The 24,377-nt window shown below is 33.6% G+C and overlaps 1 protein-coding gene across 20 annotated transcripts in view; it reads right to left on the reverse strand.

Moving 5' to 3' along the window:
* Nucleotides 1–24,377, reverse strand: part of LOC130450706 (endophilin-A) — a 120,066-nt gene that overhangs the window by 52,805 nt on the left and 42,884 nt on the right. For all 20 annotated transcript variants that reach the window (XR_008910609.1, XM_056789284.1, XM_056789278.1 and 17 more), the window contains exon 2: nt 20,116–20,179. Coding sequence is in view for 19 of the 20 variants with exons in the window: in XM_056789284.1 (XP_056645262.1) it covers nt 20,116–20,160 (45 nt within the window). In the remaining variant the exon portion in view is untranslated. The remainder of the gene's footprint in view (nt 1–20,115; nt 20,180–24,377) is intronic.

Raw genomic sequence — 24,377 nt, forward strand, 5'->3', positions numbered from 1 at the left:
AACTACATAATATAAAAATACAAAATAATGATTTAATTCAATAGTAGTAATTATATAATGTATATAATATCTTAGATCACAGATTGAATTATACCAGTCTCTAAGAGTCTATGGTAAATTGTAGAATTCAGCTACCGAAAAATAAGATCTCTCAAGCAGAAATGCTTTTGTCAAACCTTGAAACTTATCAAAATTTTTTGCCATTCTTATTTCAGAAGGTAGCTGATTGAATAATTTTTTCGCATTGAAAATAATGGACTTTTTCACCAGACCAGAAGTAGGTATAGTCAAGTAAATATCCAAGCATGGGTCTCTCTGTTGAGTTGAGGAAGTGTTTGCGAACCAAATAAACAGATTCTAAAATGAAGAGGGCGAGGAGAGTTAGAATTTTGTGTTTTTTAAAATAGAATTCGCAATGTGTTCTACTAATAATGAAAATATTGAAGTATCGATATTCCAGAAATGTGTTGAGAAGTTTGACTAGTTTTGAAATATTTCAAAAACACATGGGATTGACATATTTTTTGAGCTCTTGATAAAGGCGTTTTTACATTAATTAGGAAACTATAGTATTTATGCCAAAAACAAAAGTGTTATACTTACGAGAAATAAAATAAATGCTAGGATATACCAAAAACAACAAAACTACTATAATAATGGGCGATTTCAATGTTGACAACATTGGAGTAGATAAAATCGTCGGTAAATACGGCTTAAGTAAACGCAATAGTAGCGGAGACAAGCTAGTACAATTTTGTCAATAAGAGGAATTTAGAATTACTAATAACATTGTACAAACTATCAGAAAGAGGTATACTGGCAATCTCCGCAACACCGTCCAGATAATATCATTCGCAACCAGATCGATTATTTCCTAATTAAAACAAGATTTAAGAAAGGGATAAAAGGTTTAAAAGCTTACTTTGGGACGGACATAGGTTCAGACCATAATCCTGTGGTAGGTAACCTCGATATGATATATTAAAAGGGCTAAGAAAGAGTAACAAAAAAAGGCAAAAAAATTTAAAGGCAAAGATACACAGACAAAAGTGAAAGAACGAATAAATGAAGAATTTGCAACTATAACACCAGATATGAATATAGAATATGTCTGGGATCAAATTAAACATGCGATAGTAAAAGTAGAATAAGAAGAAATAAGATAAGACCAAGAAAGAATGGATAGAAGAATAAATTCTACTGATACAAACAAATAAATAAAGAAATAAGAAAGAAAATGAAAGAAAGGTGCGAGGAGATTGAAATACTTCAAAATAAACAGGACATGGTAAACATATATACGGAAAACATTCGCTAGCGATACTTCACGAATATTCGACTGGAATAATGAATGGTGAGTGGCGAGGAGTGAAGAGGCTCCAAAAATACTAAAATCAGAGATAATCAAAGCACTTAAATTGAGTAAAAACGGAAACGCAACGGGCCCGGACGAAATCCACATAGAAATTATGAAACTAATAGGGAACTACGGGGAGTTCATACAACAGGCAATATTCCAAAAAACTGGTTTACCTCTGTATTTATTTCCAAATCAAAAGCCAATAAATGTGATGAGTTCAGACTGAAAAGCTTGAAGATCCTACTAAAAATTATACAAAATTTGTATTTCGCGAAGGACTAGGATCAAGGGAAGCACTAGCCAGCTTATTAATACTCTTCCAGAAATATCGAGACATGAGGAAAGAAGTCTATGCCTGTTTCATAGACTACGAGAAAGCCTTCGATCGAGTTAATCTGGCATTACTACGAGGATGTTTTGATATCTAGTTAGCCTAGACAGGTCCATGCATAAACAAAATATTGCGTTACCATAGCAACGAACAATAACTTATTAGAAGTGTCAGTGTAAAGTTTGACGTCAAAAAAGTAAACCAGAGTTACGTAATAAATTAAAAGAGTAAAGATGTCCACCGAAATTGTGAAAATTGGTCTATCGAGCCATCATCAAATACCTGTATTTAAAAGGGTTAAGAGGTAAGCAAATTTACGAAAATATGCTTAATACCCTTGGTGATCAATGTCCTTCGTATGCGACCGTGAAAAATTGGACTGCAAGCTCCAAAAGAGGTAAATTTTTCATTGAAGATGATGACCGATCTGGAAGGCCAGTTTCTGTGTCAGTTTCCGAAAATATCGATGCCGTTCATGACATGATTTTATCAGACCGTCGAATTGGGCTAAACCGGATATCTGAAGCACTGAATATTTCATACGAACGCGTTCATCATATAGTTCACGTCAATTTGGACATGAGAAAAATTGCTGCAAAATGGATCCCCAAATGTTTGAATGTTGACCAAAATCGAGCAAGGGTAGAAGCATTGCGATCGATCTGTGCTGGATTTGAAAACAATATAGGCTTCTTAAACCGAATTGTTACTATGGATGAGACTTGGGTACCTCCTCTTCTAACGAGAGTAATAAAAGCTGTGGAAGTTTCGTTTGCAGAGCAAGAAGAAACATTTTTTTTAAAAGGTCTAGAGACGTTGCAGGTTCACTGTAATAAATGTATCCAATTGAGAGGAGAATATGTTGAGTAATAAAATATTTTGACATTGAAATTTTGTTGGGTTCTATAGTAGGCTAACAATTTTTCAATATATCCTCGTACAGAAAAAAGGGTTAGACATCGAGTTTATTAGAAATCTTTATTGGAACTAGGAAGCAACAGATAGATAGGGTCAAACGACATCAGAACAGAAAAGAATAGAAAAGGGGGTACGACAAGGTTGTGTTTTATAGCCAATACTGTATGTACTCTGAGCACATATTTAACCAAGCAATAGGCGATGACGATGATGGAATAAAAATTAACGGCAGGACATTAAACAAAATACGTTATGCAAACGACACGTTTATCATTGCAGACAATCCAGAACCCCTTTTACGCCTAATCAACAAAGTTGTAGAAGTGGGAGATCAACTAGGCATGAATATTACTGTTACAAAAACAAAAGTAATGGTCATAACAAGACTTCCTACCCACAACTGAACATAAACATCTATAACAACGTAATAGAGAAAGTTGAGAAATTTAAATATCGTGGAAGCTGCATAACGATTAATGTAGACTCTGACGTCGAAGTAAAATCACGTATAGAACAAGCTAGAGCCATATTCCTAAAGGTGAAAAACCTCTTATATAACGCAACCTTGAACTTAAACTTAAGATACCGTTTTGTAAAGGCGCACGTGCACTCAGTTCTCTTGTATGGAGCAGAAACATGGACATTAGAAGTGGATACCATGAACAGACTCAAGACTTTTGATGTGGATCTTCCGTAGACTACTAAAAATATTATGAACTCAACATATACCTAACGATGAAGAGCTTGGACGTATGGGAAATGAAGGAGAGTATGATATACTGAAATTAATAATAGAAGGAAAAATCAAAGGAAAACGTGGACTGGTCGCAGAAAATATTCATGGTTAAAAACATACGCGATTGAACTGGTATGAGCACCACTTAGGACCGAAAATGTCGCCAACCTTTGGAGATGGCACCTGAAGAAGAAGATATTTGATGAAAGTTCTTATTTGCTTAAATCCCCAGCCCTTCTCACTTTTAACTGGAATACCTCAAAAATGAAAGGCATCAAAAAGTAAAATCACATATCTTGTAGCTCTAAAAATTTTCTTCAATATTATCTTCTGAGGGTTGCAGATAGCTCAAAATTTAAAGTTGATTAACAATCGTTTTTTGTGGTAATTGTAGGATCACGTTTTCACTGTATTTTGAATTATTTATATATAAAATTTATAGAATATGTAGAATATATAGAATTTACAGAAATAATTCGTCTACACGTATTATACTGTATTTATTTACATTCTTTCTATTCGTGTGGTGAATAAACACTCTTTATTATTATCATATTTCCAATTGAAACTTCTCATAATATTGTTTTTAACGGAACAAATTTGCTGCTGTCATCGAATTTTAAACTTCAGATGAAGAACTGGAAGTTTGGGAAGACTGCTGAAGGATGGACTGGATAGTTTTACCGAATTTTTCTATTTACACTATCGGTCAAAAGTTTTTGCCCAACCCATAATACATTCATTCAATTTCAAAATAACACCCTTTAACAAATTTTTATTTGTTGTGTATCAATCAAACTATAGGGTGGGTAAAAACTATTGACCGGTAGTGTATACTGCGGAGCTGTGGGCTATCTTAAAGAGTCATTTCTGGTTGGAGTCCAATAAAAATTATGGGGGTGTGATTTTATCTGGCTCTAGATCATCAAAGAGACTTATCTCGTAAGAATGAAATATCATTTTTTATGTGACATCAAAACTTTGAGTTCCACGCAAACTATAAGGTAGGCAAAAACTTTGGATCGGTAATGTATCTAAACTTTTAATAAAAACTACGAAAACAAAGAGATTGCCGTAATGGTTTCACGGTTGATAATTTACAGCATTTTCTTTTTTCAATTGTTCGAGTCGCAAATTCCAATACATGCTTTATATACGGAATGTGAGACCAAAAATTTCTCCTGATCTCTCAAATGAATGTTAAAATTGTACCACAACATACTAAATCGAGTACTATCAAAAAACTATGCACCCGACTTTAAAATTAGTGAGGATGAGGCATATATAAGTCGAAGGAGTCATAGAAATTTTTAATAATTTAGTTAAAAGTAATTTATTTTCAATACATTGCGAGGATAGTAAAATTTTTTTACCAAATTTATGTGTTTCTAGATAGAAAAATGAGTAAATGGTAGGTGAATATACAAAAATTACTCAATTTAAAATAAAATATGCTGAGATTTAGTTGTGAACATAGAATAAATTAATCTACTTAATCTTATAGTCTATATAAAATACGGTAAAATTTGCTTGCGATATCGTAGGGAGTAAATCTTTTGAATCTACGTCGGATGATAGATTCTGTGGTTAGTTGATTAGGGTGTCTTTCATTGTACTTTTTACTGGTCACTTCCATTTCTTCTCTACCTAAGAGGACTTTTAGATCTCTTGCAATAATATTATTGGACACATACCATGGATCATTTGTTATTAACCTCAGAACTTGTGACTGAAATCTCTAAGTAATATTCATATTTGACATAGATGCTAAGCACCACATGTCCAAATAAGTTTAAGTATTTTCTTACATACTAATAACTTATTTTTGAGAAATAGTTGTGATTTTCCTACAATTACCGCCGTAGCTTGTCGAGATTTGTCTGAGGGATTTGTGATGCAGTTAGAGGATCTCCATGTGAAGTTAGTAAAGTAGTGCCAAGGGCATATATATGTATATAGAAGATATAGGAGAGGAGACCTAAAATGCTACCTTGGGGAATACCTATGTTGATTAGATGTATCATTGACTATTTGTTTTGGTACTTAATTATGAAATACCGATAGTATATAGAACAATAAAATTTATCTAATCTGACTCTGAGATGTCCTAAAACTGTCCAATTAGAATTGAATAAACTACAAGTTTCAAAGATAGTCCTCGACAACTGAGTGTAGTAGGGAAATCATCTCATCAAGTACATATATACGTGGAATTAATCGGAGCTGTTAGTTAAATATAAACATTACAAACATTTAAATTAAGTTGTTGGTTTGCTGACCATATTTGCCTCTGATTAAAATTTATTATTTTCTATATAATTTATGAAAATATGTATCAGTTAGACCCGTAATGTACAAAATTAGAATTTTTATCATTTCCGAATCGACATAAAATTCTGTTGAAAATATATTAGCTCTACCCTCAATACGTAACTTAACCTTTAACTAAGATCATGAAAAATTCAGAGGAGATGCGGCATCCATAACGAAAAGCGATTGAATACTTCTCACTGCCTTAGAAATCAATCTTCCATGAAATAAATTGATTTCAAGTTACCCAACTATCTCAGAATTAAGTCCATTACTAGGTAGACCCAAAAACAGTAACAAATACTCATCTTCGCTCGTTTTAATCTAATATTCATTGAGATATTCAATTATTAGCGGTCAGTGATATATTTTACGGTCAGTGTTCTCTCGAAAGGGATGACTAAAATTTTAATTAGAAATAAATCTTTTGAATCAATAGAATAATAATATTTTTCTTGATTTTTTGTAATTCTGTAAAACGAGAGAAGTACTTCAGTTATATTAATAGAGCATTTGTACCAGGAAAGTAATAGCGCTAAAGAAAAATGTGAAACTTGGCGTCCTAAGGTAACTAAAGCAAGAGAAGATCGGTATGTAGCAAGTGACGTAATCCAGCAAGAACAACATCGGCTGTGCAATATCATTTCAAAAAATCTTATGGATGTTTAATTTCCAATACCACGATACAGCGGAGACTTGCTGGAACGAATTCGCGATCTAGGAAACAACTAAAAGTGCCCAGGTTACTTTCCAAATACTACTACTACTCGTCTCAGTGGGCACAGAAATACAGAGACTGGTCAGTGGCTAAATACCGGAATTTCTTGACAGAGTTCCAATAAAAGAAGGAACAGTAATGTTTTGGGGAGTCAGATATGTTCGAAACCTCCTAATGGATACCATTAACTCTTTTATTATTTCTATGCTCAACCAAGTTAACTTATTTCCACAGAACAGGGATGGAAAATTAATGCATTTTTTATTTCGCCCTAAAGTACGAGGATGGTCCCAGAAGTACCTGGCCCAACAAAGAAAATTTTGGACTAAAATATATTTTGGACAATAATATATATTTATTTTTCAGCCTATAGCTCCATACACTTTTCCAATCCATGTTTAATAAGTTCGATACCCTTTGTATAATAGGAATCACCAAGCTCCTCAAAATAACCTACATCACCTCTTCTTTGTTGGAAAATCCTGAACGACCAAGCCATGTTTTCAAGTCTGGGAACAGAAAATAATCCGAGGGGGCGAATAGGTAGCAATTAAAACTTTAATTCATCAATTTTGGATGTGTGAAATGGTGCATTGTTTTGATGAAACAACACTTTCTTCTTAGCCAAATGCGGCTTTTTTGCTTTATTTGTTCACTCAAACATTTCAATGAGTTATCACAATACCCGCCGTTGATAGTTTTTCTTTTTTCAAGACAGTCAATGAAAATTATCCAAGGCGTATCTCAAAAAAACCGACGCCATTATCTGGTCTGCAGATGGAACGGTCTTTGCCTTCTTTGGATCCGGTTCACCCTTTTCTGTTCATTGTTTTGATTGTTATTTTGTTTCGGGTGTAGAGTGATGGAACTGCGTTTCATCCATGGTTATGACACGGCGCAATAATTTGGCTTTATTTCTCTGAAACATTGCCAAACACTCGATGGAAACATCTCCACCATGCTGTTTTTGTCCCATTGTGTGCAAATGAGGCACCCACCTTGCGCACAGCACTTATGTCCAAATTTTCAGTAAATATGCGATGTACGGCTCGTTTTGAAATGACTACTATGTTTGCTACCTCGCGCACTTTCAGTCAACGATCATCCAGTACAGCTTTGTAGATTTTCTCCAACATTTCTGGAATCGTCACCTCATTTAGTAGACCACTGCGATGCTGGTCTTCGTAGGTCGTACGACACCGGTTAAACTCTGCAACTATTATTTTACAGTGGATAACGAAGGAGCGGACTCACCCAGAGTAGAATCTATCTTTTATATTGGTTGATCTAATGTCTGTCAAACTGTATCACATTACGATAATCAATTTTTCCATGTTTACAAATTCACTGAAAACGTTTATTATTGATGGCTGCCAAACAAATACTAAACAACGTGGTGTCATCAAACTTGAAACATACACTGTATACATTGTGTACTTTCTAATACAGTGATATTCTGGTAATGATCTCATCATACACTATTGGTTTTTTTTTGGTTGGTTGGAATCTAGTTCAGTCAATTTGCATTGGGTATATAAACAAATCAAATGCACTCTGTAGTAGTGTCCCATTTTGACTAACATGAGGGGGTCCTAAAATTATAGGATGTGTATGTGAACAATCAAGTGGAAAAAAATTTTAAAAACCACATTTTTATCGTACTAAAAATTGAGAAAAAAACGCAAAGTAACGACAGAAGTGTTTTGTCAAAATATACACTGCCAGTGAAAAGTTATTGCCCACCCTATAATTTGCGTGATACGAAACTAATAAAAACAAGTTGATCGATTTTGATATTTATTTTCTAAAGAGCATATGTATATAAAAATATAGTAATAATAAAACTATAGTCGGTAATTGTTATATGTTTTTCAATGAATCGATTTCGGCAAATAATCGTCGTTTATTTGGTTCCATTCTTTTCTCAGAATATTCCAAATTTGTGAAGTGAAAGAAGGGCATTGCTTTCTAACTCCTTTCACAATTTGTTCTACAAGTCAACTAAGTTGAGGTCGGGTGACTGTGGCAGCTAAATCATTGCTTTCAGTACATTTTGTCTTTCCAATTATTTAAAATATTCTTTGTACAACTTGGAGGAATGCTTGGGATTGTTGTTAAGTTAAAAAGAAGAATAAATGTATCCAATTAAGAGGAGAATATGTTGAGTAATAAAATATTTTTACATTGAAATTTTGTTGGGTTCTATAGTAGGCTAAGAATTTTTCAATATATCCTCGTATTTGTGGCATTCAGTCAATATGTGTTTTATCGTCAGATTGGAACTACAGCTGGTGCAAATGAGTCTGGTGGTAGAAGATATTAGATAACCATAGGTGAGTCGAGTGACCGATTCTTTTTAAAATGGTTAAGTCTTGTCTGGAGACGCCTGCGAAGTGTTTTGCTGCCACGTTATTCTGATTTTTCTTTTAAAGTGAGATTTTAAGTCCTAATAGATAGTTATATTATCGGTAATAGTATGAGTTAAAGCACTTTCTGTTTGTTGGTCTGCTAATTGATTAACTACGATCCCAATGTGGGAAGGTAACCAAATGATAGTAGCTGTTTTTTTTTGGGATGTGAGAGATCGGTAGGAGTTATGTATAGATTGGACAATAGGGTGATCCGTAAATATTTTTTTTATATACTGTACTGAAAATTCGACTTTACAGTTCTAATAACACTTTACAGAATCTTGATGAAATTGATGGCTTGTAAAATGCTAAATAAACACCCCACAAAAATTATCGCATCACTCATTATTTTTTAAATACTTTAAATGTGTTCCCTGTTTTTCGAATTTTATTATTATTAGGAATTAAAACACCAATAGATACGCCTTTTGCAATATTTATTTTATATCAGCAGTTTAATCTACAGAGGACAAAAACCAAAACATAGAAAATATTAAAAAAATTGTACAAAACATCTATAAAAAAAATGAACGGTGCTTAAACTAAAACCCGCCAATCAATTTCTAATAGCGTGTGTTGCCACCCCTCGCTCTAATTACAGCTTCCATTTGTCTTGGAAGGCTTCTAAACAGGTTCTGGACGTATGCTTGCGGCATGTTTCCCCAGAAGTTAAAAACAACATTTTGAAGATCATCTAGTGTTCTTATTGGTGCCGGATGTTGCTGAATTTGCCATCCTAGATGGTCCCAGACATGCTCTATTGGGTTGAGGTCTGAGATACGTGCAGGCCAATTCAGGGTGGATAACTCGACCTCTTCTAAGTACTGCCGAACCACTCCAGCAGCATATGGACGAGTATTATCGAGCATTAGCACATAGTTGTCACCGATATGAGGCATATAGCACAACATGGGGTTCTAGAATATTGGTTATGTACCTAGCAGCATTTAGTCTTCCATCATTCACTGGTACTAACTCCGTGCGACCCTCGAAAGAAATTTCTCCCCAAACCATGATGACGCCACCACCAAAGCTTTCAGTTTGAAATTTGAAAATTAACCTGATCACCACGTCGCCTATATACTGGTACACGCCTATCAGATGAATACAGACAAAATCTTGATTCATCCGTGAATAAAAGATTGAACCAATCTTGAAAATTCCAATTTGCGTGTTCTCGAGCAAATTCCAATCTTGCTACTCGATGTTCTCTGGTAAGACGTGGACCTCTAGCTGGCACTTTGGCTCGTATACCTGCTTCTCTCAGCCTATTTCGAACTGTTTGTAGGCTTATTCGGACATTACGAGCAGCCAACAGATCTGTTTGCAGCCTTCGAGCAGTGGTATGCCTAATTCTTATCTTCGTTAACTACCGAAGTTAAGATCGAAAAGCACCTAGGCAAAGACGTAAAGTTATATTATGCAACAAGTTTGAAAGATCAAGGTCAGATATATATAGCTTTCGAATACTTATGTATTCATCGTCTGAGAAAATATATTGAAGTTAGCTAATAATATAGCTGGCTATATATATATATATATATATATATATATATATATATATATATATATATACATACGGGACAACCATCAACCATAAAGTTTTAGCAAATTAGGGTTAGTATTTTGAGAAGAGAATTTTCGTCAGCTCCCCAATGGTACTGTGAGCGAATTTGAATAACGTTATTATAATATTTGTAGCATTTTCTTTCGATTCCCATGGTATTTTGTTTCCAAGTAAGTCGAATGTTAGGCCCAAAATTTTACAGGGATCCATAACGGGAAGGGGGATGTTCTCAATAAAGACCCCCCTTTGTCTTTACACAGGGGGATATTATCGATAATCGTCTTCTAAATTTAATAATTTTGGATTATGTTGCGGATAGAGTTAGTCCTAAGAGGCTTGTATTTTTGTTTAGAGTATATACTGCTGACTGAATTAGACTAGTAGTACTTGTGATGGATGAGCCATGGCGAAAAGTTATTAAATCATCTGCATATAAAGCATATTTGATGGGGGAAGGGAGACCAAACCAGAGATTGTTAATAGCTAGATTAAATAGAGTAGGCCTTAAAACGGACCCCTGGGGACACCGTCATTTTGAATGCCATTGGCAAAGACTTTGAAAAAGTTGATATGGAGTGAAGTTAGTTTATTTAAAATTGATTGTCTATTTATGGTATCAAAAGCACCAACAATATAGAATATCGCTACAATGACTTCTTGTTTTTTGTTTAGTGCCGCAGATATATGGGATTGTAGAACAACTAGATTGTCTTGAGGTGATCTAGTTCGTCGGAATCCGGATTACTCTTTAGAGATTACATTATATTTTTCAAAAAAGCAGAGTAGAGTTTGATTTACAATTTTTTCCAATAATTTGCACATGGTACAAGTGAGTGATATACGGCGAAAAGAGTTGGGAGAAGTAGCAGCTAGATTGAGCTTCTTAATTAGGATTTGTCGTAAATGTCAGCCTTAATGCTATTACTATTAATGAAATTGACTTTACGTCCCTAATGAAATTCGATATACCACAAAGTCTCTTTTGGACTAAGTATCGATGTTTTGTGACCAACTATAAACGTTATCAGGGGTAATATGTAATCTTTTAAATAAAATAAAACTCCTTATAATAAAGTTTGTTGAATTGATTATACTTCACTCCCAGTACCTCCGCCAAAAAGTAGATAAGCCACCACCATTTTTTAAATATGCGTTTGAAGAGTTAATACAGTATTTCTGTTTACCAGGTAATCGTTAATTTAAAAATAGATAAACAGAAAGGAATCTACAAGAAAACTTTTCAGGAAAGAATCACACTAAATTTATTGATTGACCATTCAATACGTACTCTACCACTGTTTATATTGATATAACCATACATTTCTATTCGGATATGTACAGGGATACAAAATAAACTAGCCCCTTGTAGCTCTAATTTTTATTTGAAAATTCAGCCTTCAAAGGAATGGAAAGGGATATGAAAGTTTATTTGTAAGTCAGTCAATTTTGAACTTAGGATCTTCCAATTTTGTGTTTAGGTTGAATATTAAAGGATAACTAACTACGTAGTTCAGTATTTTTGGAAATTATACCCGCAAAGAGGTGAGCATGGGCATGAAAGTTTGTTTAGAAGTCCGAAAAGTTTGAAGTTAGGCTGGAAACTGAAGAATAACAACTATGAGGGTTGTATGGAAAGTTTATGACTTAACGAAGGAAGAAACGATTTTTTATCCCTTATTCTTATTTTTCAAAATAATAATTGGCGCCTTTCTTCTCCAAATAAGTATGCTATAACGTCCTTGTTTGATAAAAATCTTAAGATTAAATAGCAAGAAAACTCAGTAGAGATCAGGTGCGGTGAATACGATGGTTGGTAAACCAATTCAAAGTACAGCTTGTCAATTTTAGCAACGGTTATCACAAAAGTGTGAGTTGTCTTGATGTAAAAGCTTTTCCATTTTTTATAAATGCCTTTCCTTTACTTTATCATGTCCTGATACGTAATAATCTACTGGTATTGTTCTACCTTTTATATAATGAGCACAATCCTAACACAGTCCCAAAAAAATTGTTCGTGTTGGATACTGCGTAATTTGACAATGGTTCCAAAATCTCGAGCCAAATCCAACAATAGTTGCTCGTGCAGGAAGCACTTCGAAGCAAATGGTCACCTGTATTTCGGAATAACTGGATATTGAGCCACCGTTCCATTAGAGCAACGTAAAACAATCAATTGTTATGGTACTACACCAGCATTTGTTTGCCAGGAGTGTACGAAAAAATTAAGGAAACCAATCGCAGAAGACGAATCATTCTCCACCAAAACAATACGAGCTCTCACACATCAGTTCAAAAAAAAGTTTTTGAACAGTCATAACATCGAATTGATGGATCCTCAGCCGTACACTGATTGTTGGCACCCAATGAATTCTTCTAATTTCCGTAGATCAAAAATAAATTGCAAGGCCATCGTTTTCCTACATCTGAAGAAGCGGTTGATGATGGTAATGTATTTACCGAAACGTCAAATTTCAAGCTGTCTACGAATCTTCTATTTAAAACTTATTGCCAATTAGAAAAACGTTCTAGTATAAATCAGTTCATAAACTTATACACTTATACACCCAGTATATCGATAATTTTATCAAAACAGTTTTGCTTAATATGTCGATATCAACCATATAAATAAAATACAAACAATTAAAAAACTTTAATTCCTTTTTTAATTACCAATTTGTTAAAGGCCGATCTTTGGAATATTAGTCATAACGATTATATCAACTGAGTTGTTAAGGCCGCTTGACATGATGCAATACAACGTGCAACGCAATGCAAGACGCAATATTTCTTGATCAAAAGCATGCGCAGATGAAGTTTAGCTGATTGTTTCATTCATAATCTCGTACTTGCAAAATTATCGATTTGGTACCATTTTTATGGTGTGCAAGTTGCAATTCTAGGCAGAAATCTAGTTCCTTTTCACGACACAACCAAAATGCTCATCAGGCTCCAACCTCAATGACCACTTTTTTCTTTTTCATTTCGTTATTTACATTTTTAAACCGGTCACAAATTATTAAATTAGGTTCTACGTTAGGAATTTGTTTAATTAAATGATGGAGTTTTGACTTTGAAAAAATTGCATGCAATTTCTTACAAGCTGCCTTTAGAAATTTTAATTTGATTCATATGAATACATCAATCTGACAGTCGTCCGTTACCATTTGGTGAAATTTTCGATGACTTCGCTGGTTGTCGCAGTTTTTGTATGCCTCGAACGTTCGTCATCAGTGAAGCTGATACGGCTACGTTTGAATTCATCTACCCAAAATGTTACGGTCGTAAATGATGGTTCAGAGACTTTGTAAACACTGCTTATCTCCTACTCCATTTGCATAGGCGTATAGCCTTTCAAAAACAAGTATTTAGCTCGGTAATCAATTATTTCCATTTTCAGAAAAAGAAAAAACTTCACAATTCACTTATACGAATGTCAATCAGAAACTAAGCGTCAAAAATGGCTGACATTTTAGTGAGAATATCTCGATACATGCGAAAATATATTTCTCAACTTACATCGCTAAGCGTTGATCGTAGTAATATTGAATACTGTAATACGAAGAATTGCTTTTATAACATACAATACGGATACGTTTTCGGGTATCCCAATAAAATCGATAGAATCCGCATTTGAATCTATTATTGTCAGTGGACGTTTTGCTAAAAATAGGTTGAATGGGATTTAAAACGTTACCGACGAAGTTTTTAATGCAAACTGGTATTTTAACGTTTTCAGGCTTTTCTGAATTCACTATTGAAATATGCGAATTCGGTACTCGACATAATAATATTCAAGAAATAAAAACATGAATGGAAATCTGATTTCTTCAAGATCACAAATTATCTTATGATTTTTATCATTTTATCAGCTCTAGTTTCTGAGTTCCAACTATATAAATATAGAACAGAAAAAATTTATTTCTTCCATGTCATGTAAGTCCTGATGCAAATCTCCTAAATTTTCCGGGAACTTGTCCAGGTGACTATGGAGGAAGTGGATTTTCATGCTCATATTTTTTGTTTTCGATGAAATTTTTGCATGACAAAGAGCCTCTAAATTGAGTATCTTCGTAAGTTGTCTAATTTGAGGGCTATCAAAAAACCAACCTTTTCCGTAGTGAGCTGAGAAAATTTTTGATAAATGTAAATCTGGTGATTTGACATACTTTTTCATGATGCTCAGTTTTATATGTAATGGTGGAGCTACTAACGAATTTTGGACTAAATTCTTTTTTCCAGGCTCCATATGTTCTACCAAGAGCCAGTTTCTTCTCACCCAATGCTTCTGTCCCAAAGACATATAAAATAGAGAAATTTGGTGTAACTACTTTATTTGCCGGCAAAAAATTTTACCATTTTTAAATCGGTGTAAATTTGCCATTTATGGTCATTGAATTTTATTATCTTCAAAACTATCGTCGGTGCTGCAGTTTTTCTGCGGTTTCCCTGAAACCTGGTGAACCAGATCTCCAGCCAAATGGCCGACTATAGGGAATAATGTAGTCGCAGTTGTAAAATATTTTCAAAAAACAAAAAAAAAAATAATAAAATCCCTCAAAAATTGGAAAAACCCAAACCGAGAAGAGCCGTTTTTGCTTACAAGCTTCATTTTCGTTTTCTTATGGCCAAAATGTCCTTTCAGAAATAGTTAGACAAACACGACTCAATGCGACTACCACAACCCCAGCCCTGCAGAGGAGCTATTTCTATATCAAGGCCTACTCCAACAAACCCCCCTCCTTACAAAAATCCTCCTTATCCTACCAAAATTTAACCAACCAATCTCTCTCTCTCTCTCTATCTTCAAGGCTAGCCAACAATCTTTTTTCCTTCAATTTGGTACACAAAAGGTACTCTAGCTTATTCATTTCCATTATGTAATAGAATACATGTTATGCTACGTTTTGAGCTGTCAACGAATAAACGTTTGTCATTTGGTTCGATTTGTTTCTAAAAAACTTCATTCCTTGTTCTTCTCTGATGTGTAGATCAGAAATCAACAATTGTCAGACATCATATTTATATTCCAGGGACACTGGTAGCGCTCTTCCATGTCACGTAAGTCCCGAGGCATACGCTTTCTCTGTTCTTCGCTTATATCTCCTAAATTTAAAAGGTAATACTGGTTTTTTCGAAAAAATAACGCCGTAACTCTTTATCTATTTCAGGATAAAAACTTATTTTAGTGGCTGAGAAACTCAATTTTTTTGTTAAGAAAAATTAATATCTCTTACAAGACCATCTAGCTACTGTTGTAAAATGCAATTTAGCTAATTTGACATACCTACAAAATCAGCATCATTTTATGATAAGATCTAAGGGTTCAGATATATTTTTTGTCACTGAAGAGTCAGAAGACCGCTGTACTAGACGTTGAACACAACTAGTACTTGAATACTGCCATTTAGCTCGATATTTAGCGATCAAAGTGTTTACGTACACGCTACAATTATAACAGTTTTCGAGATGGTTTCGTGGTTCTTGCCAAATAGACGGTGTTTCAATTAAAGGCACTCACAATATTGCACACACGATTTACAAACTCAATTGGGAGCGTAAGAATTTTCATTTTTATCCAATAAAATCCTAATGGTAAGTTTTTTTGGAAAAATTGCAGAAATGAGCCGGCACCTTACGATGCTACGGCTGGGTAGAAAGTTTTAGAATAATAATATGATTATTCAATCCAGTTTGAATATTTATCAACCATCATCCTTTGTAACATCTTTTTCGAATTAAATGAAGGTTATAATCTAGCTATTAATACAATAAATGAGTATGCATGGTCAATTTTAATAAAATGTGTTAGTTATGTCTCTCATGTGAAACATTTTGAGTACTACCTGTAAAGTATGAGTTTTCGAAACTCATTTTATCATAATTTAAACGATGAGGCTACTATTAATTAATTAAACAATAGTAGATCCCCTGTATGAACCTGCATAAACAAAAAAAACAATTTAGAAAAACTTAATCAACGTTTGAAAAAAAATCGCATTTTACTCAATGGACATAATTAAGATAAAATAGACATTTTCATACTTGTTTTACGGCTTAAAGCTTGAGGATATTACACAAATTTCTGTTACGACACTAATATATAAAACCTGAAGGACTCAATAACTATCAATAAAAGGTTTTAATAAACTAATTTTATGATTATAACGAGTATAACGAGAGGGAATTTTTCAAGATCTTTATCAGGTGGATGTGAAAATAAATAAACCTTTCAAAATAAAAAAAATAGAATTTCTATGTAGGATAGTTTAAAATGAACTGTGTTTTACCATCTCTTATAACCTCAGAAGTATCAACCACCAATGTGGTCACAATGTCAAAGGGCATAAAACATCAACACTAACAAGCTTGTCAGGAAGATAACCTACAACAAATTCCTTTTCCCGCATTTCCTGTTTCTCTGTAAGGGTAGCAATCTTCTACTTAACTTTATCTATATTTGAATTAATTGGATGTACTCATATTTGTATCAACAATTCACTGTTGGATACATAATTTGATAATATAGAGGGAATCTTATAAATAATGTCGGTTTCCAATGATTATTTTGTTTATTAAATTCCATCTCCGCTCAAATAAAGTCATAACTCAAAAAATTAGACTAGAATAGAACTTGAAAAACTTCTATCAAATTGCAGTAACTTTGTCAGTTTTTAAATTATCACCCGAAAAATGAAAAATAAAGTTATAAATAATTACAAATGCTTATATTTCATATTTTTTTTTTGACTTTTGACACAATTTGAACAGAGTTGCGAAATAATCATATAATAAAACCTTAATATTCCAGGTATATCACATCGTATTCTACGTTTAGAAAACTTTTTGAGACCTTGTCGGGCTGCATTTTTCAAAATCTCCATTGGATTCAAAAATTTTCCCACGCAAGAATTGATTAGTGGATGTAAATAAATAATAATCTGACAAGGTGCTAGGTCCGGATCCAATGTTGGATGTTGTTCATTGTTCATTAAACCCACCTCTGCTCAAATAAAGTTATAACTCAAAAAATTAGAATATCTCTTCTTTTGTACTATTGGTGCTATAAAACTTGAAAAACTTCTATCAAATTACAGTAAGTAAATTTGTCAGTATTTAAATTATCATCCGAAAAGTAAAAAATTAAGTTATAAATAATTGCAAACGCTTATATTCGAATTTCTTTCCTGATTTTGACACTATTTGAACGGAGATGGGAAATAATCATATAATAAAACCTAAATATTCGATTTATATCACATCGTATTCTACGTTTAGCAAACTCTTTGAGACCTTGTCGCTCTGCATTTTCAACATCTCCATTGGATTCAAAAATTTTCCCTAATCTGACAAGATGCAAGCTCCGGACCTAATGCTGGATGTTGTATTTCAATACCACCAAATTTATCGATCTTATTTCGCGCAAATTTCGAAGTATGTGGTTTAGGATTGTCTTGTTGTAAAAGAACCCGCTTTCGATTAACTAAACCTGAATATTTTTTCGATAAAATTCCATATATTCGCATCAGCTACCTACTACATACCTCGTCATTGATAGTTGTACTATGTGAAATTATTTCAAAGTACACTAAACCTAAAGGCCGCTTGATATGATGCAAGACAACGTGCAATGCAATGCAAAACAAGGCGCAAATTTCTCTTGATCAAAAGCAGGCGCAGATGATGTTTCGATGATTGTTTCATGCAAGATCTCGCACTTGCAATATTATTGTTTAGTGCAATTTTATTGCGTGCAATTTGAAATTCTAGGAAGAAATGAGTTTCGGATCTCTTGATATTACGTCTCTCTCCAATGATTTCTCAGTTATCTCATGTCTTATTTTCTTATGAGTTTTTCAAATGTTTCTTCATCCATTCTCGAATAATTTTTGTATGTTTTCTCATCTAATTCCAGGAGCTTTTTCCACCATCGCCTAGGTGCTCTTTTCTGTCTATGAGACTGAAAAAGCAAAATAGCAGCATATGTAATTATTGCGTGTGATGCACTTTTTCATATCCACTTTACCTAGCTTTGTTATTTTCATTTTTATACCGATCACAAAATATTGAATAAAATTTGAGGTTAGGAAATTGTTTACTTTCACTTGGAATGGAATGGAATTTTGATTATTGGGAACCATGACGCGATGGCAAGAGACTTGCAAAAGGGCAATATTGCAATATTCGTTCATGCAATATTTTGATTTTGCAAGAAATGCCGGCCTTAAATCCATCAGACACACAATAAAACTACCTCTCGAATCGACAGGTTCTGATAATTGTCCTTTGTCCTGCCACTGATTTCCCATGTTCGAGTCGTTTAGATAAATCCATTTCTCATCTCAAGTAACAACGCGACTGATAAAACGTTCATCTTTCGCCGGGGCAAGGACTTGTTAACAAACCTCTACTCGACGTTTCGCTACAATCTTCATGCATTCTTATGGCACTATTTAACAACTTTTCTAGATCTTGTCTAATGGTATGATATATGTAGATGGTCCAATGGAGTCAGATAAAAGGAGGGTGCTAGAACTAGATTGGTTTTCTACTGCTTCTTTTTTTTCCTGTAGTAAGGCAAATGGTATCAGTTCTCGCATTGCTTCGTTGTAAAGGCTGTCTTTCGTTATCTCTAGTTCCCACTCTCTTTCTCTTTGGTTTCTATTATAGCCCGTACCGCTTCATAGGTATAATTTCAGGGCTCCCCTGATTCTAACAAGCATTCCATCACGTTGGCAATATTGAAATTTCATCCACTTTTCTGAGTATACAAGTTTCTCAGTTCCTCCCACCTGGAGTAGTGGAGGAGTGTATTCTTGGCATCATCTTCCTCACTGCATAAGGTGCATTTAGGAGTGTCAGATCTCGGCCTGGTACAAAGGTACCTGTGAACGCATCTATTCCGTGAATGCTTGTGTTGAGAAATAGTCAGTTTCCTCATGCTTCCTGTTCACCCAGACGATAATAGGAATGAATCGGTGGGTCGATCGGCCAGATGTTTCGATGTCCCATTTCACTTGCCAGCTTTGGATAAGATTTGTTTTTGCGTCAGCCTTCGACACTCCGTCTAACCTGTCTTTTCTCTCTTTCACTTGCAGCTCCATAAGAGCCAGTCCTGCGATTACCCCTATTCCTTCGGCGGATACAGTCCGCTAGGCACTGCATATGCAGATAGCACTCTTCCTCTGTAGTTATAGTAGACAGTATGCCATATTGGTGCGCCGTACAAAATCTGGCTACGGAACACGCTCGAAGGGATTGTCCTTTTAGATGCACTAGGACCGCCAATGTTTAGTATTATACTTATACTGCCTTTTCTATTGACTTCTCTACGTACAGCTGAGTTTCGTAGCTAGCCAAACGCTTAGGTACTTTTTTCACTGAATTTTCCTTTTATGGGTCAAGAGGACAGCTTCTGTCTTTTTCTAGCGCTTCATCAAGAGTGGTTGTGTTACAACTGTTGTTATTAAGGCGACCTCTTTTGGAAACCCAGTTAGGGTAACTCCTTGTGGTATCTCTATTCTAAACAGCTCATCTTACAAGATGTTCCACAGAGTTGGGCCCAGTACTGATCCCTGTGGTACACCAATCTACTGCTTTCCTTGTAACTTCAATATCCTACGTAGGTAGACCACCTGATCACGAACGATCATAAAACGTCAAATCTCCAATATAAAGTAAATTTGATATTTTCCGTACTCCATACTATTTATTACAAAATGCTAGGAATTTTCACATATGAATACTTCAGTTAATTCACGACTTACCTGATTAGCTTTGTTTATCTGTTTCTTCAACCCCGCAAACGCCATGATTAGTAATGTCTTCTACCTGGAATAATATTATTATTCAGTATATTTATAATAATTTTTGTTAAAAATAGAATTACAATCGGAAAATTAAAAGTATGTTGTGATATGAATAGAACAATCACCTCTGTCTAGACGAAATCGATTCTTATAAATCAATATCGAAGATTAAATGGAATTAAATCACGCAATTTCCATTATCCAGAATTCATTTTTAAACTTCCATAGAAAATTTATACATCAGAACGTGGGTCATGTCAAACATTCCGAGTCCAAATAAAAATAATAACATCAATTTAAACATTATGACTTTCTTTATATAACCCCGAAATAAATGTTTATTCATGTGTCAAACTACATTTCTTAACACGTTAACAGCAAATGGTAATCGACAGTGGCGCTCCTTCGCAAATGGCGGCCGTCGACGACCCTTCGACACCTGTTAGTGCTGTTTCAATTCATTCTGTATAAGTCTAACCAACTGGAAACTTTCTCCTCGCCTTTTCGAACAGTTCTAATTTATACCTGTGCCACACGTCAACAGATTTTTTTATTTTTGTTTGGAGCCTCATCTCTCAAGAAAAGTTCCACAATCTATTTTTTTCTTATTTACACAGCATCAAATAATTATACAAAAATATGAATGTAGTTATGCAAAAACAATCCGATACACAAACGACTTTTTCAAAGAAATTAAAAAAATCTACCGTTTACCGTTGAATCTAGAAATGTGAAAAAAACTTTCGTGTAAGAAAACTATGTCTATATATTTTTGATCAAGATTTATTTTATTTCTACTATCCAGACATCCAAAAAATTTTTCCTTGTAGCCTGTTCAACAGAAATATTGCGAATTGACTTTTTGAAAATAATGAATACTTTTATAAATTTAAATATTTTAATTTATAATAATATTAATTTTGATCAGATTTGAATGAGTCCAAGAAGAGTTGCGATCAGTGCACGAGTTTCAACTGATAGTTTCTTGATTTTACCCATTTTAAACTTACAAGTCTGAATTTGCGAGAATGAAAACAATTCGTATACGAACTTCACAAAAAGATGTCTTGGTCCAAAAAGTATAAATCACAGCACATTCTTGCGCCTCACAGGTCTAACTGGGACTAAACTACAATGATAAACACCGAATAATTTACAATTAAAGAATAATAAACAAATCAGCCGGTAGTTGTACTCACCGACAAAAATGCCGTATAAAGTAAAAAAAAAACGGACACGGACTTTTATTTGTGATTTGTGAGTTACCGTTTCGACCTTTGCTTGACAATATGATAAGAAATCTTTTAGAGTGTATTATTTTGAACTTTAATGTAAAGTTTTCTAAAATTCAATGGCCAGATTTCAGGAATACAGCAGACAAGATGGCTACCACTTGGACGATAAGAAATAAATTTCCATTTAATATTCTTTAATCTAAATAAACAAATGTTTGGTTACAATGAATTTTCTTTTATTATGACAAAAAGTAAAAATCGACCTTGTATACTAGGGTGGCGCAAAAAACCGACTATTTTTTTTTTAGTCTCGGATGAAAAAATGTTAGTTTTTGATGTTTTAAGAGCCCTCTCCAAAGGACAGCTCAAAAAAAAATTTAAGAGGTCGCTCCAAAGTTTTTTAAATTTCGAAAATCGTCGAAAATAGAATTTTTTTTAAATTTTTTTTCTCATTGCGGTATAATTTTATAGACCAAAAAAAAGTTTCTGAAAGTTTCAGTTAAAAATTTTAATTTTGAAAGGTCGCTCATAATTTTTTTTAATTTATTAGTAAATGACTAGATTTTTTCGAGTGATCTTTTAATATTAAAATTAAAATTCCGGCCATATTTTCCCTTTATTTAGTACAATAATCTATAAAAATACACCACGAAATGAAGTAAAAATCAAGGATAACAAAAAAAACACAATTTTTTTCGATATCATACATTATTATATCATATATTATTTATATATATATATATATATATAATCCATTCATTAAACTACAAAATAATATACTTTAACAAATTTCTTTTTCATATTATTAGCGAAGGCGGAAACAAACCAAAAATAATAGACTCCATTATGTGTTAACTTTACACTAGCGCACTTTTACATTTTGTCGGTGAAAGCGACAAGTTAAAACTTGCAAGTACCGTATTCTTTCACTGTAAATTATTTCTTCGGTGTTTATGATTTTAAAGTCAATCTAACGATTGTTGAGCCCTGTAACGATATGGTTGAAGTCGGCCGAGTTTTTTTACCAGATTGAAAAGTTGAATGATCAAATTTTAAACACTAAATATTATTATTAATTAACATATTTATTGTGGGAGAGCAAATACGTCTAAAACGTTAGATATATTTTTTGTAGTTGGGGACAATTGAGAAAAAGGATTTTTTCCATAAAGTTTAAACTGCTGATGCAAGTGTAATTAAATTATGATTTTTTTTAAAAATTGGGATATAAGTCCTTAGGACTCACGTCTGATTTTATATTGCATTTTAATAAAAGTTTATCAAAAAATTAAAGTTTTTTATCGGCGCTGATTTTTTTATTTTTTGGTTTTAAATTATAATATAGGTAAATATCGATTTTTACAAAAACATTAAAAATATTAGAAAATAAAAATACATATATAAAATTATGACATAAATGTTTTATAAAATGTTTGTTATGGTTAAGGTGGCAACATTGCCTGTTTGGGGTTGTCATGTTAATAAAAATCATAAAAAAATATCGTTTTGTTGTACACAAGTGGGAAAAAATATTATTAAAAAAAGTTTAGTTCCAGTTAGCTCTGTGAGACGCAAGAGCGTGTTGCAATTGTGATACTTTTTGGACCAAGACATCTTTTTGTGAAGTTCGTATACGAATTGTTTTCGTTCTCGCAAATTTAGACTTGTTGGTTTTAGTTTTTGTAGTTTTAAAATGGGTAAAACCAAGGAACTATTAGTTGAAACTCGTGCGTTAATCTCAAGTCTTCATAGTCTAGCCAAAAGTAATCATATCATTGCCGCCGAACCAAACGTTCAGGGCTGCCGGGAAAACCACAGCCACTGGAAATAAGTGTAATATATTGATCAGTAAACATGATCGACGACTCATGGACTCATGGACCCAGAGATAGTAGCTCAGATCAATGAATCTAGGGATCTGCCTTTGAGAATGAGCTGAGATTATTTGGCCTTCGTAGTCGCTCGACATCAACCCGTTGTGGGGCAAATTGTACAGGGAAGTTAAAAAGCAGTGTCCTACTTCCACATCTTTGGAATATCCTTAGAAATGAATGGAACCAAATAGACGATGATTATTTGTCGGAATTGTTACAGAAAATGACAAAATTGTGCACCGAAGTTATGAAAGCAAAAGGGGGGTTACATCGATGAATCAAAAACAATTACAGACTGTAGTTTTATTATTACTATGTTGTTATGTTTACATGACGACAAATTGAAAATACTCAAAAGAAAATACGCTTGAATTTTTTTATATTTCTAATTCCCTCTTTAAGATAGATATAACTAAAGAAAAATTTATTCTGTTAAAAAAGAGAAAATTAATTTTAAAATAATATTTATAGTATCGGTTAAGTTTGGCATGTTTTGGACGCCGATTTTTTTAGCGGGCTTTGGATGACGTCGATGGCCACGTCCAGTATTTGTTTACTTCAAGTATGACAATTACTTTATAGGTTATAATATCGATAAAGTCATGGAAAAAGTTAAAAATCAATCTATAGGTATTGTATTGTATCTAAGTGTGAAAATTCTATTAAAAGAAAGGCCGATAGAGATCAGAGACATGAGAAAACAACAATGCAATATTTGTAATTTTTCAAATATCATTTTAATGCTTTTACTTTACTTTGACCTTAGCCAATATAAAATTTGATTGGATGCAAAATATGCAGTCATCATGAATGCCAGAATGTCAGGAGAATAATCAGAATCTAAAAACGTTACCAAACACAACCAGCACCCTGTTTGGACCTCAATAAATCCAGGACGTGTCATTTAACATCACGACCAATAATGAGGCGTTTATTAAATGTGAATTTCGCTAGCTTACGAGGATGATCCCAGAAGTGCTGTTCTGACTTAGAGATGGCGGTAATTGCTTGAAAAATACCACTGTATTAGAAAGTACACAATCTATACAGTATATGTTTTAAGTTTGAAGACGCCCTGTTGTTTAGTATTTGTTTGGCACCCATCAATAGT

The sequence above is a fragment of the Diorhabda sublineata genome, chromosome X, assembly GCF_026230105.1.
Source record: "Diorhabda sublineata isolate icDioSubl1.1 chromosome X, icDioSubl1.1, whole genome shotgun sequence".
Taxonomy (NCBI): Eukaryota; Metazoa; Arthropoda; class Insecta; order Coleoptera; family Chrysomelidae; genus Diorhabda; species Diorhabda sublineata.